General features: G+C 44.8%; 1 protein-coding gene across 1 annotated transcript in view; it reads left to right on the top strand.

Annotated features, from left to right (window-relative positions):
• The window catches only part of dnah2 (dynein, axonemal, heavy chain 2), a 497,351-nt gene that overhangs the window by 272,041 nt on the left and 211,876 nt on the right, over positions 1 to 13,434 (top strand). The window contains exons 40-43 of the mRNA XM_073049044.1: positions 6,372 to 6,524; positions 8,030 to 8,155; positions 8,820 to 9,035; positions 10,634 to 10,751. Of these exons, the coding sequence (XP_072905145.1) occupies positions 6,372 to 6,524; positions 8,030 to 8,155; positions 8,820 to 9,035; positions 10,634 to 10,751 (613 nt within the window). The remainder of the gene's footprint in view (positions 1 to 6,371; positions 6,525 to 8,029; positions 8,156 to 8,819; positions 9,036 to 10,633; positions 10,752 to 13,434) is intronic.

Raw genomic sequence — 13,434 nt, 5'->3', positions numbered from 1 at the left:
TCCTCAAAAAATTAAATCAGGCTCGTAAGGCATGACCTGCCTTTGACAAAGCCATGCTGACTACTCCTAATCATATTATACCTCTCCAAATGTTCATAAATCCTGCCTCTCAGGATCTTCTCCATCATCTTACTCCATCACTGAAGTAAGACTCACTGGTCTATAATTTCCTGAGCTATCTCTACTCCCTTTCTTGAATAAAAGAACAACATCCTCAATCCTCCGGAACCTCTCCCGTCCCATGGATGATGCAAAGATCATTGCCAGAGGCTCAACAACCTCCTCCCTCGCCTCCCACAGTAGCCTGGGGTGCATCTAGTCTGGTCCTGGCGACTCATCCAATGATGCTTTCCAAAAGCTCCAGCACATCCTCTTTAATATCTACATGCTCAAGCTTTTCAGTCTGCTGCAAGTCATCACTACAATCACCAAGGTCCTTTCCCATAGTGAATACTGAAGTAAAGTATTCATTAAGTACCTCTGCTATTTCCTCCGGTTCCATACACACTTTCCCACTGTCACACTTGATGGGTCCTATTCTCTCACGTCTTATCCTCTTGCTCGTACCATACTTGTAGAAAGCCTTGGGGTTTTCCTTAATCCTGCCCGCCAAGGCCTTCTCATGGTCCTTTCTGGTTCTCCTAATTTCCTTCTTAAGCTCCTTTCTTTTAGCCTTATAATCTTCTAGAAATCTAACATTACCTAACTCTCTGAACCTTTTGTAAGCTTTTCTTTTCTTCTTGACTAGATTTATTACAGCCTTTGTACACCATGGTTCCTGTACCCTACCATAGCTTCACTGTCTCATTGGAACATACCTATACAGAACTCTACACAAATATCCCCTGAATATTTGCCACATTTCTTCCATACTTTTCCCTGAGAATATCTGTTTCCAATTTAAGCCTCCAATTTCCTGCCTGATAGCCTCATAATTCCCCTTACTCCAATTAAACGTTTTTCTAACTTGTCTGTTCCTATCTCTCTCTAATGCTATTGTAAAGGAGATAGAAATATGATCACTATCTCCAAAATGCTCTCCCACTGAGAGATCTGACACCTGACGGACAGACAGACATACTTTATTGATCCTGAGGGAAATTGGGTTTCGTTACAGCTGCACCAACCAAGAATAGTGAAGAAATATAGCAATATAAAACCATAAATAATTAAATAATAATAAGTTAATCATGCCCAGTGGAAATAAGTCCAGGACCAGCCTATTGGCTCAGGGTGTCTGACACTCCTAGGGAGGAGTTGTAAAGTTTGATGGCCACAGGTAGGAATGATTTCCTATGATGCTCAGTGTTACATCTTGGTGGAATGAGTCTCTGGCTGAATGTACTCCTGTGCCTAACCAGTACATTATGGAGTGGATGGGAGTCATTGTCCAAGATGGCATGAAACTTGGACAGCATCCTCTTTTCAGACACCACCGTCAGAGAGTCCAGTTCCACCCCGCACAACATCACTGGCCTTACGAATGAGTTTGTTGATTCTGTTGGTGTCTACTACCCTCAGCCTGCTGCCCCCGCACACAACAGCAAACATGATAGCACTGGCCACCACAGACTCGTAAAACCTCCTCAGCATCGTCGGGCAGATGTTAAAGGACCTCAGTCTCCTCAGGAAATAGAGATGGCTCTGACCCTTCTAGTAGACAGCCTCAGTGTTCTTTGACCGGTCCAGTTTATTGTCCATTCGTATCCCCAGGTATCTGTAATCCTCCACCATGTCCACACTGACCCCTTAGATGGAAACAGGGGTCACCGGTGCCTTAGCCCTCCTCAGGTCCACCACCAGCTCCTTAGTCTTTTTCACATTAAGCTGTAGATGATTCTGCTCACACCATGTGACAAAGTTTCCCACCGTAGCCCTGTACTCAGCCTCATCTCCCTTGCTGATGCATCCAACTATGGCAGAGTCATCAGAAAACTTCTGAAGATGGCAAGATTCTGTGTTGTAGTTGAAGTCCGAGGTGTAGATGGTGAAGAGAAAGGGAGACAGGACAGTTCCCTGTGGAGCCCCAGTGCTGCTGACCACTCTGTCTGACACACAGTGTTGCAAGCGCACGTACTGTGGTCTGGCAGTCAGGTAATCAATAATCCATGACACCAGGGAAGCATCCACCTGCATCACTGTCAGCTTCTCACCCAGCAGAGCAGGGCGGATGGTGTTGAACACACTGGAGAAGTCAAAAAACATCACCCTCACAGTGCTCGCCGGCTTGTCCAGGTGGGCGTAGACACGGTTCAGCGGGTAGACGATGGCATCCTCAACTCCTAGTCGGGGCTGATAGGCGAACTGGAGGGGGTCTAAGTGTGGCCTAACCATAGGCCGGAGCTGCTCTAGAACAAGTCTGTCCAGGGTCTTCATGATGTGGGAGGTCAATGTCACCGGTCTGTAGTCATTCGCGGTGTCTTTGGTACAGGAACGAGGCAGGTCGTCTTCCACAGCACAGCTTCATTTCCCAATACCAAATCAAGTACAGCCTCTCCTCTTGTAGGCTTATCTACATATCTATTAAATACTTAGATAGATAGATAGATAGATAGATAGATACTTTATTCATCCCCATGGGGAAATTCAACTTTTTTTCCAATGTCCCATACACTTATTGTAGCAAAACTAATTACATACAATACTTAACTCAGTAAAAATATGATATGCATCTAAAATCACCCTCTCAAAAAGCATTAATAATAGCTTTTAAAAAGTTCTTAAGTAGTTTACTTAAATACATTGAGTCCTAACCCCGGCACTTTAACATATCTTACTCCTGGCGGTTGAATTGTAAAGCCGAATGGCATTGGGGAGTATTGATCTCTTCATCCTGTCTGAGGAGCATTGCATCGATAGCAACCTGTCGCTGAAACTGCTTCTCTGTCTCTGGATGGTGCTATGTAGAGGATGTTCAGGGTTTACCATAATTGACCGTAGCCTACTCAGCGTCCTTCGCTCTGCTACTGATGTTATACTCTCCAGTACTTTGCCCACGACAGAGCCCACCTTCCTTACCAGCTTATTAAGACGTGAGGCGTCCCTCTTCTTAATGCTGCCTCCCCAACACGCCACCACAAAGAAGAGGGCGCTCTCCACAACTGACCTATAGAACATCTTCAGCATCTCACTACAAACATTGAATGACGCCAACCTTCTAAGGAAGTACAGTCGACTCTGTGCCTTCCTGCACAAGGCATCTGTGTTGGCAGTCCAGTCTAGCTTCTCGTCTAACTGTACTCCCAGATACAACAAGTGTATGGGACATTGGAAAAAAAGTTGAATTTCCCCATGGGGATGAATAAAGTATCTATCTATCTATCTATCTATCTATCTATCTATCTAACCTGCTCCACACATTCTCTATTAATGATCACTGGCTCCATATGAGGCCTAGATCTCCTAAAGTCCACCACCATCTCCTTGGTCTTTGGTGATATTGAGACGCAGGTAGTTTGAGTTGCACCATATCACAAAGTCCTGTATCAGTTTCCTATACTCCTCCTCCTGTCCATTCCTGACAACACTATGGCCGTGTTGTCAGCGAACTTCTGCACATGGCAGGACTCCGAGTTATATTGGAAGTCTGATGTGTACAGGGTGAACAGGACCGGAGAGAGCACGGTCCCCTGTGGCGCTCCTGTGCTGCTGACCACCGTGTCAGACCTACAGTCTCCCAACCGCACATACTGAGGTCTATCTGTCAAGTAGTCCACTATCCAATCCACCATGTGAGAGTCTACTCCCATCTCCGTTAGTTTGTGCCTTAAGATCTTGGGCTGGATGGTGTTAAAGGCACTAGAGAAGTCCAGGAATGTAATCCTCACAGCACCACTGACCCCATCTAGGTGAGAGAGGGATTTGTGCAGCAAATACGTGATAGCATCCTCCACTCCCACCTTCTCCTTATACGCAAACTGAAGAGGATCCCGGGCGTGCCTGGTTTGTGGCCTCAGATTCTGTATTATCAGCCGCTCCATGGTCTTCATCACGTGCGACGTCAAGGCAACAGGTCTGAAGTCATTCAACTCCTTTGGTTGTGGTTTCTTCGGTACCGGGAAATACAGGATGTTTTCCACTGTCTGGGTACTCTTCTCTGCTCCAGGCTCATGTTGAAGATGCGCTGTAGTGGTTCTCCCAGCTCAGTCGCACAGGCCCTCAGTAATCGTGGGGATACTCCATACGGTCCAGCCGCCTTGCTGGTACAGATCTTCCTCAGTTGACTTTCCACCTGTGCAGCCATAATCCTGGGCGTGGGCAAGGTCTCCTGTGATTTTTCCTGTGAGGGAAGTAAGAGGGAGGACGAGTAGAAAGACAAGCCTGGTGTGGAGTTCTGCAGTGAGGATGAGATTGTGCTGTCGAACCTATTGAAGAAGTTGCTTGTTTATCTAATATTATTATACCTGGACCGTTATTATGGATTGTCCTGTCTGTAATAACTGATCAGTCATAATATAATTTGTGGTATTCTGATTCTAGAACTGGATCATGCTTGTATTTATAGTAATGTATGATTTCTTTTATGCGCCTGTATTTTAAAACGAGATTTTGATGAATGATACTTGTCACTATTATTATTATTGTTTCTTTTTATTTGCATTTACAGTTTGTTGTCTTCTGCACTCTGGTTGAATGCCCAAGTAGGGTGGTCTTCCATGGATTTTATTATGGCTATTATGCTATAGATTTATTGAGTATGAGTATTGAGTATTTATTATGGCTATTATGCTATAGATTTATTGAGTATGAGTATTGAGTATTTATTATGGCTATTATGCTATAGATTTATTGAGTATGAGTATTTAGTATTTATTATGGCTATTATGCTATAGATTTATTGAGTATGAGTATTGAGTATTTATTATGGCTATTATGCTATAGATTTATTGAGTATGAGTATTGAGTATTTATTATGGCTATTATGCTATAGATTTATTGAGTATGCCCACGAGGAAATGAATCTCAGGGTTGTATATGGCGACATATCTGAACTTTGATAATAAATCTACTTTGAACTTTGAGATCAGCATTCAACACCATTGTACCCTCTGCACTAATTAACAAGCAAGAAAACATGGGCCTCTGTACCTTCCTCTGCAACAAGGGAGATCCTTGACTTCCTCACTGGGAGACCACCGTCAGTGTATCTCCTCCTCACTGACAATCAACTCAAACACATGTTTTAAACATTTGATGAGCAACTTCCTTCACCCCGCCCCCCCCCCCCCCCCCCGCCAGATTTGTGAATGATCTGTGAACACAGGTTCAGTATTTTGGCCTCCTTTAAAGCATCTATAAAGACTTTTGCTCAGTACCGCATTGGTCAACATGGAACAGAAAGCGAGTTTGTAAATCTGACAGGAGCAAAGGATGTTGGGAACGGAGAAGGTGGAGTGTTATGGTAGGGCTGTGGATAGGTGGCAGGGGAGGACTGCCAGGGGCATGGGGTGGTGCGGGTGCAGACACACCCAGCCTTGAGACTCTAGGCAAGGTCATTAAATTCCAAACAATTGTTTTATTGATTGTTACAGAATGTCTCTCTGGCGCTTCCTGCTCTCCCCCCTCTCCCTTCCACCTTTCCCAACCATGAATCCCCTTTCCTTGCCCCTTTCCCCTCGGTCCACAAAAGAAACCCATATCATAATCAAATTTATGAATTATATAACAATGTCATGAAATTTGTTTTTTTTTGCGGCAGCAGCAGTACAGTGCAATACATAAAATTACTAGAGTACTGTGTAAAAGTCCTAGGCACCCTAGGTATAGCTACCTGCTGAATAGTTGTGCACAGTTCTGTATGTCAGTGATAATAAAACTGATTCTAATTCTGAGCCTCTCTTCCATCCAAAGTCACACACTCTCCAACGTGGTCTTTAGATTCTCAGGAAGGAAATCAGGAGATTCTGTAGGTGAACAATTCACACAAAATGCAGGAGGATCTCAGCAGGTCAGGCAGCATCTATGAAGAGTAATTGACATTTTGAGCTGATCCCTGATGAAGGGTCTTGGCCCAAAATGTTGACTGTTTCCTCCTCTCCATAGATGATGCCTGGCCTGCTGACTTCCTCCTGCATTTTGAGTGTGTTTTTCAGGAAGGAAGCTTTCAGGCAGTCGTGTCCCGACACTTCCTCTCCAGTCATACGTACACATTCAGGGGGTGGTCTTGGTGAGTAATTGCAATGCATTTTGTAGCTGGCACAGGTGGGGTAGAGAATTTTTATGGTATTCCATGTGGCTCCAATCAATGTTGTTGGAGTACGAGAGTGAGAACATTCCATCTCCCCCCTGAGTCTCACCTCACAAATGTTAGGTGGACCTTTTGAAATCCAGAGGCGAGTAATTCCTGCTTTCTGCTTCCTATGCACCATCAGGCCCTGGCTAAGAAAGTCTACACCCTCTACTCATTGGCTGTGCAGCAGCTCTCCAAGCAAGATCACTATGACTTCGGCCTCCGAGCCCTCACGTCCCTGCTTCGTTACGCTGGCAAGAAAAGGCGTGACAAGCCCCAGCTCTCTGATGAGGAGGTGAGGACTGAGCCTTGGCTCTACTAGTTTACCCTCCTTGTGGTCTGTAGAAGGAGGGAGGGAGAGAGATCAAAATCAAATGCATGCTACATAGGGCAGATGTGAAGAGTATGTTATCTATACTGGAGAAATCGAGGATCAGAGGGCACAGCATCAGAATGGAAGGTTATCTCTTTAGAACAGAGATTATGAGAAATTTCTTTAGCCAGAACATGATGAATGCTGTGGAGGCCAAGTCATTTGGTATGTTTAAAGTAAAGGTTGATAGTTTTGTGATTAATAAGAGTGTCAAAGAATATAGGGAGAAGGCAGGAGAATGGGATTCAGAGGGATAATAAATCATGATGGAATGGCGGAGTGGACTTGATGGTCTGAATGGGCTAATTTTGCTCCTATGTCTTACGGTCCCTCTCTCCCCCTCCCCTCTCTCTCCACACGCGCCTGCTTGTCTGTGCATGCATGTGTATTTGAGTGTGTGTGTGTGTGTATGCACTCGTGTGTTGAGGGCAGTGTGAGAAAGTGCGAGTTATGACAGTTTGAAGGGCTTGATACGGAGAAAGAGCTCTCACTTATGGGGAAGAACTAAGGGACATCAATTCGAGATTATTTTCAATAAATTGAGAAGAATCATCTATAACTAGCAGGGAGAGTGTGAAGGGCCTTGCTCAGGGAGCATAGAATTAGAACTGTACAGCACAGAAACAGGCCTTTCGGCCCATAACATAATGCCAAACTGAACCAATCTAATGTTTTTTGCCTACACAATGTCCACATTGATTATTATAAACAAGGCAAAATCTACAAATGATGGAAATCCAACAACACACAAAATGCTGGATGATCTCAATAGGCCAGGCAGCATCTATGGAAGAGTACAGTCGACGTTTATTATTATAGTTGTCCCATGTACCGAGATAAAGTGAAAAGCTAGTCTAAATCAGATCATTACACAGCGCATTGAGGTAACACAGGGTAAAACAATGACTACATGCAGAGTAAAGTGTTACTGTTACAAAGAGGATGCACTGCAGGCAGTCAATAAGGTGCAAGTTTATAATGAGGTGGATTGTGAAGTCAATAGCCCATTCTCTCAATTCTTTGCAACTTATGTTCCTATATAAGAGCCTCTTAAAAGCCACTATCATATCTGCTTCCACCGGCACCCCAGTAACTCATTCCAGCCACCCACTGCTCTCTGTATAAAATACTTGTCCTGAACAACACCTTTGAATTTACATCCTCTCAGCTTAAATGAATGCTCTCTGATATCAGATATTTAAAAAGGATAAGCAAAGATTAGACCCAGAAAGGGGAAAAATGGATGTGAGTTAGGGGCTGTCGGAGACTGGTGCGGGGAAGAGCACTGGCATAGGGCAAGGAGTCTGACTGGCTTATTACCAATCCTTTGGAATGATGTGTAGTTGGACACAATTCCAGGGTCCATGACACTGCATGGCAGGGCTGAACTGGTTTATCTTGTGACTGAATGTTTTGTGTTTGGACAGATCCTCCTGATGTCCATGAAGGACATGAATATGGCCAAACTCACCTCCATCGACCTGCCACTGTTTTCTGGCATTATCCATGATCTCTTCCCAGGGGTGGAAACTCCAGTCCTGGATTATGGAAAGGTAGGCCTATCAGACCCACAATTTGACAGGAGTTTTTGCAGATGCTGAAAATCCAGAATAACACACACAAAATGCTGGAGGAACTCAGCAAGTCAGGCAGTATCTGTGGAAGGGGAAATTAGCAGTCAACGTTTTCAGCCAAGCCCATTCATAGAACATAAAACTCTGTGGCTCTCCAGGCCTCTAATATTGCAGACAGGAAGCATTTGCTTTTCCAAAGCCTGTCCCAGCGCTTGTCTCAGTAGTAAAGATCTAAAACACATTCCTACCTTGCCCAACCTGTTTCTCCCACTGCATGATGAAGAATGTGGGCCCTCACACCTATCTGGGCAGCCCATTGCCAGGTTGCCTTGAAATGAGGGAATGTGTGCTGCTCATGTTTGAAATGAACAGATACATATGTGATCATTGACTCCCCAGATCCAGTTTCAAGACAGATATGTCCTTGGGCAGCTCTAATTACTAGTGGCAGTAGGCCTACAATGAGGCTTAGTCTCACAATACCTCAGGATTCAGCGACTGGCATTGTTTTAGCTAAGTCCCTTTCCAAGGAAAAAGATTGTTAGGTATTCCTATCATCCCACCCTTTTCAATGAGTGAGGCTGGGTGGTGGGTTTTCTAAGGAAACTGAGGCATGGACTGATTCCTCTACTTTGTGTGTCAGCTGAAGGAAGCCATTGAGGTGGAGCTGGTGGAGTCGGGCTACAAGGTCACAGAGTTCTCCCTGTCAAAGATAATCCAGCTGCACGAGACTCAGAGCTCCCGGCACTCCGTCATGATCGTGGGCAAAACGGGCAGCGGCAAGACAGTGGTGTGGCGCACGCTGCAGGGGGCACTGTCAGTTCTCCATCGGAATGGAGAGCCTTACAATCTGGTCAAGGTGAGGATCTGGCTAAGGCACAAATAGAGCATAGTACAGGCCCTTCAGCCCACAATCTTGTACTGACTTTTTAACTTGCTCCAAGATCAATCTACCCTTTCCCTCCTACATACCCCTCCAATTTTCTTTTATCCATGTGCCAATCTAAGAATCTTGTAAATGTCTCTAATATATCTGCCTTAACCACCGCACCTCAAAATGCATTCCATCACTTTGTGATGGAATTTTAAAAAAGCAGTCTACAGTGGACATACTTTCCTCCAAATTACCTTAAAATTACCACAGACAGCATGGTAGTGTAGTGGTTAGTGCAATGCTTTACTGCACCAGTGATTAGTGTGGCATCCGTCGGTCTCGAGAGACCATGGATCTGCGCCTGGAGTTTCCAGGGCGCAGGCCTGGGCAGGGTTGTATGGGAGACCGGCAATTGCGCTCTCCGCGCCACCGATGTTGTCCAAGGGAAGGGCACTGGGATCCATGCAGCTTGGCACCAGTGTTGTCGCAGAGCAATGTGTTGTTAAGTGCCTTGCTGAAGGACACAAACATGCTGCCTCAGCTGAGGCTCGAACCAGTGACCTTCAGGTTACTAGTCTGATGCCTTGCCCACTAGGCCACGCGCCAACACCAGTGATTGGAAGCTTGCATTTGATTCCTACTGCTGTCTGTAAGGAGTCTGTACATTCACCATGACTGCACGAATGCTCCGACTTCCTCCCACATTCTAAGGACGTACATGTTAAGGGTTACACGAGTGAATCTGCAGATGCTGGAAATAAATAAAAACACAAAACGTTGGCAGAACTCAGCAGGCCAGACAGCATCTATGGGAGGAGGTAGTGACGACGTTTCGGGCCGAAACCCTTTATCAGGAGTGCATCACTTTATGTTAAGGTTAGTAAGTAACTGTATATGGGATATATATATAACAATATATATGGGATGGATAAAGCTAACCTTTAAGTCTTTAAATCCACAGTTGTTTCCACTGGGTTGGTGTGTAAAAGGAGGGAGAGGTGAAAGGGTGAATGAAAGAATGGGAAAATGGAGAATGAGAAAGGGGAGGGATAGAGGAGGGTTGTGAAGGTGGGAAGGGAGAATCTGAAAGATTAGTGAATAAAGACTGACCTACTAACAATATGGGACTGGAACACATTCTCAAATGGTTGTTCAGTACATGAAAGAGGTGATTTGGGAATCAGAATCAGATTTATTATCACTGACATATGTCATGAGATTTGTTGTTTTGCAGCAGCAGTACAGTGCAATACATAAAAATACAAGTACAATAAAAACACAAATAAGTAATTCAAAATGAGAGCAAAAATAACGAGGTAGTTCATGGTCTGTTGAGAAATCTGAAGGTAGAGGGAAGAAGCTGTTTGGAAAGGAGGAATAAGGGGAGGGAAGGCATGGCATGGTGCAGGAAACTCTGTGCCTTGTGTGGACAGTAATATCGCCATAGACCCAATGGGCCAATTGACCAGTCAGGTAACATTACCTTAGTATTTGTCCACTGCAGAATACTGGCCCTCTCCAAGCAGTCTTCCTCTCTGTTTGATAGCTGCTTCTTTTTTGATTTGATTGTGGTTTGTGGACAGGACTATCCTCTGAACCCGAAGGCAGTGTCACTGGGAGAGCTATACGGCGAGTATGACCTGTCAACAAACGAGTGGACAGATGGAGTGCTGTCCAGCATCATGAGGGTTGCTTGTGCAGGTGAGTCCACATGGTTACAAACAGCACAATTCCTAGCAGTATTACAAAACGAGTGAGGCCTGTCGGGACTTGTCTGCAGACAGGAGATCGTAGTGTGAGTTGGAGGCAGTTCCTTGTAGACTTCACATGCTAGTTTTTAAAAAGTGACCAGGGCCTTTCCAGACTTGCCTGCAGACAGGAGATTGCTTTGTTTGTAACTTAGCAAAGGTCAATAAAAAGAAGCGAGGTTTAAGTGGAGAGGCATTTGTTGGACTGGCCAGGGTTAGAGTGGGAAGCTTTGGCTCAACAGGCTTTGATAAGAATAGGTGGAAGCTAAGGATGCTGAGTCATTTGGTATCATTTATATAATTGAAGAACTTAAGTTTAAGAAGTTAGTTCCAAAGGTATAACAAACGTAGGTAGGATCATAGTTAAGGCCGTGCAATACTCCTCCTGTAACGTGTGATTGCAGGGTACCTAATGGTCTCCCTGATGACTACATTTGTGGGAAATACATCCAACTTCACCTCTCGACTGACTAGGTGAAGGATCCAGAGCTGGAGCTGGGTGTATTCAGGACCATCCTGCAGTCTGAAAACCTGACAGATGAAACTTTTATTGAGGTGGTCACACTGAGAATCCAGGCTTCTGATAATACACCACCAGGAGAAGTAAGGGGAGTGAGCAGTTAGTGCAGGGTTCCCCTGTGGCCATTCCGCTCAGCAATAGGTATACCCGTATGGATACTGCTGAGGGGATGACCTATCAGGCCATAGCAGCCACAGCCAAACTTGTGGTACTGAGGTTAGCTCTGAGGCGCAACAGGGAATGGTAAAGTCAAGCAGAGCGATAGTGATAGGAGACTCGATAGTTCGGGGGATGGACAGGATATTCTGTGGCTGTGAAAGGGAAGCCAGGATGGTGTGGTGCCTCCCACATTCCAGGTCCAGGATGTCTCAGAGTGAGTGTAGAATATTCTCAAGAGGAAGAGTGGGCAGCTCAGTAGTTGTGGTGCACAAGGTCGAAAGAGGGAAGAGATCCTGTGCAGTGCATATAGAGGCTGAAGATCAGGACATCCAAGGTAGTAATCTCTGGATTACTTCCAGTACCATGTGCCAAATCAGGGCAGGAATAAGATGATTATACAGATGAATGAGCTGCTGAGGGATTGGTGCAGAGGGCACGATTCTTGGATAATTGGAACCTTTCCTAGGGCAGAAATGACCTGCACAGGAGGGATGTGTTGCACGTAAACTGGAGAGGAGCCAGTATCCTGGCCAGGTGGTTCACTAGTGTTTCTCAGGAGTGTTTGAACTAGTTTGACAGGGGGATGAGAACTAGAGCACCAACTTAGAAAGTGGAGAGATGGAGAGGAAGATAGATGTCAGGGTCAGTAAAAACAGGCAGGAGCAAAGTAATAGATACAATGGTTACAATAGTTTGAAGTGTGTGCATTTAAATGTTAGCAGTATTATGGGTAAAGGTGATGAACTTCGAACATGGATCAGTGCATGGACTATGATGTTGTGGCCATTACAGAGACTTGGTTGAGAGAAAAACAGGAATAGGTACTTTCAAGCAACACACACAAAATGCTGGTGGAACGCAGCAGGCCAGGCAGCATCTATAGGAAGAAGCACAGTTGACGTTTCAGGCTGAGATCCTTCGTCAGGTTCTATATGTACCAGGATTTTGGTGTTTCAGAAAAGAGAGAGAGGGAGTTGCAGTGCTAATCAGGGACAATAGCACAGCTGCACTCAGAGGGGACATAACAGAGCTCATCAAGTGAGTCAAAAATAAGAGGTGCAATCACTCTGGGATGTACTACAGAACCCCAAAAGCAATTGGGACATTGAGGAACAGATTAAGGAAAGGTGTTAAATCAAGAGGGTTGTTGTCATGGGGGACTTGAACTTCTCTAATATAAATTGGGACCTTCTGAGTGCAAAAGATTTAGATGGGGCAGAATTTTAGGTGCATCCAGGAGGGTTTCTTAAATCAATATGTAGGTAGTAGTCCAATAAGAGGAGGGGCTGTACAGGACCTAATGCTGGGTAATGAGCCTGGCCAGTTGGTGAACAGTTAGGGAACAGTAACTACAACTCCTTAAGTTTTAAGATGCCTAAAGATAGGATAAGTATAGACCTTGTGGGGGAATATTGAACTGGAGCAGGGCAAACTATGAGAGCATTAAGCAGAAACTAGGGAAAGTTCATTGGGAACAGCTATTTTTGGGCAAGTCCACATCCGACATGTGGCGGGTTTTTAAAGACCATTTGTACGGAGTACAAGACAGGTACAGGTATGTTCCAGTCAGAAGGAAGGACAATAATGGCAAGGTAATAGAACCTTGGATGTTTAGAAAGATGATGGATTTAGTCCAAATTAAAAAGAAAAGTATGTAAAGTTTAAGAAACTAGAATCAAACAGAGCCTTTGAGAAGCCAGAAAAGTACTAAAGAAGGGAATTAGGAAAGCTAGGAGCTCCATGTAAAATCCTGGCAAGTAGGATTAAAGAGAATCCCAAGGCATTCTACGCATACATCAAGAGCCAGACGATAACCAGAGTAAGGTTTGCACCACTTAAAGCTAATGGAGTGGGGACATGACTGGATGTGGAGGGATCTGAGTGAGGTCCTTAATGAGTACTTTACATCAGAATTTACCAAGGAGAAGAATGTGGAAGGTAGAGAGAGATCACTGCT

The sequence above is a fragment of the Hemitrygon akajei genome, chromosome 6 (genome assembly GCF_048418815.1).
Source record: "Hemitrygon akajei chromosome 6, sHemAka1.3, whole genome shotgun sequence".
In the NCBI taxonomy this organism is placed as follows: Eukaryota; Metazoa; Chordata; class Chondrichthyes; order Myliobatiformes; family Dasyatidae; genus Hemitrygon; species Hemitrygon akajei.
This window is presented reverse-complemented; position numbering and strand designations above follow the sequence as displayed.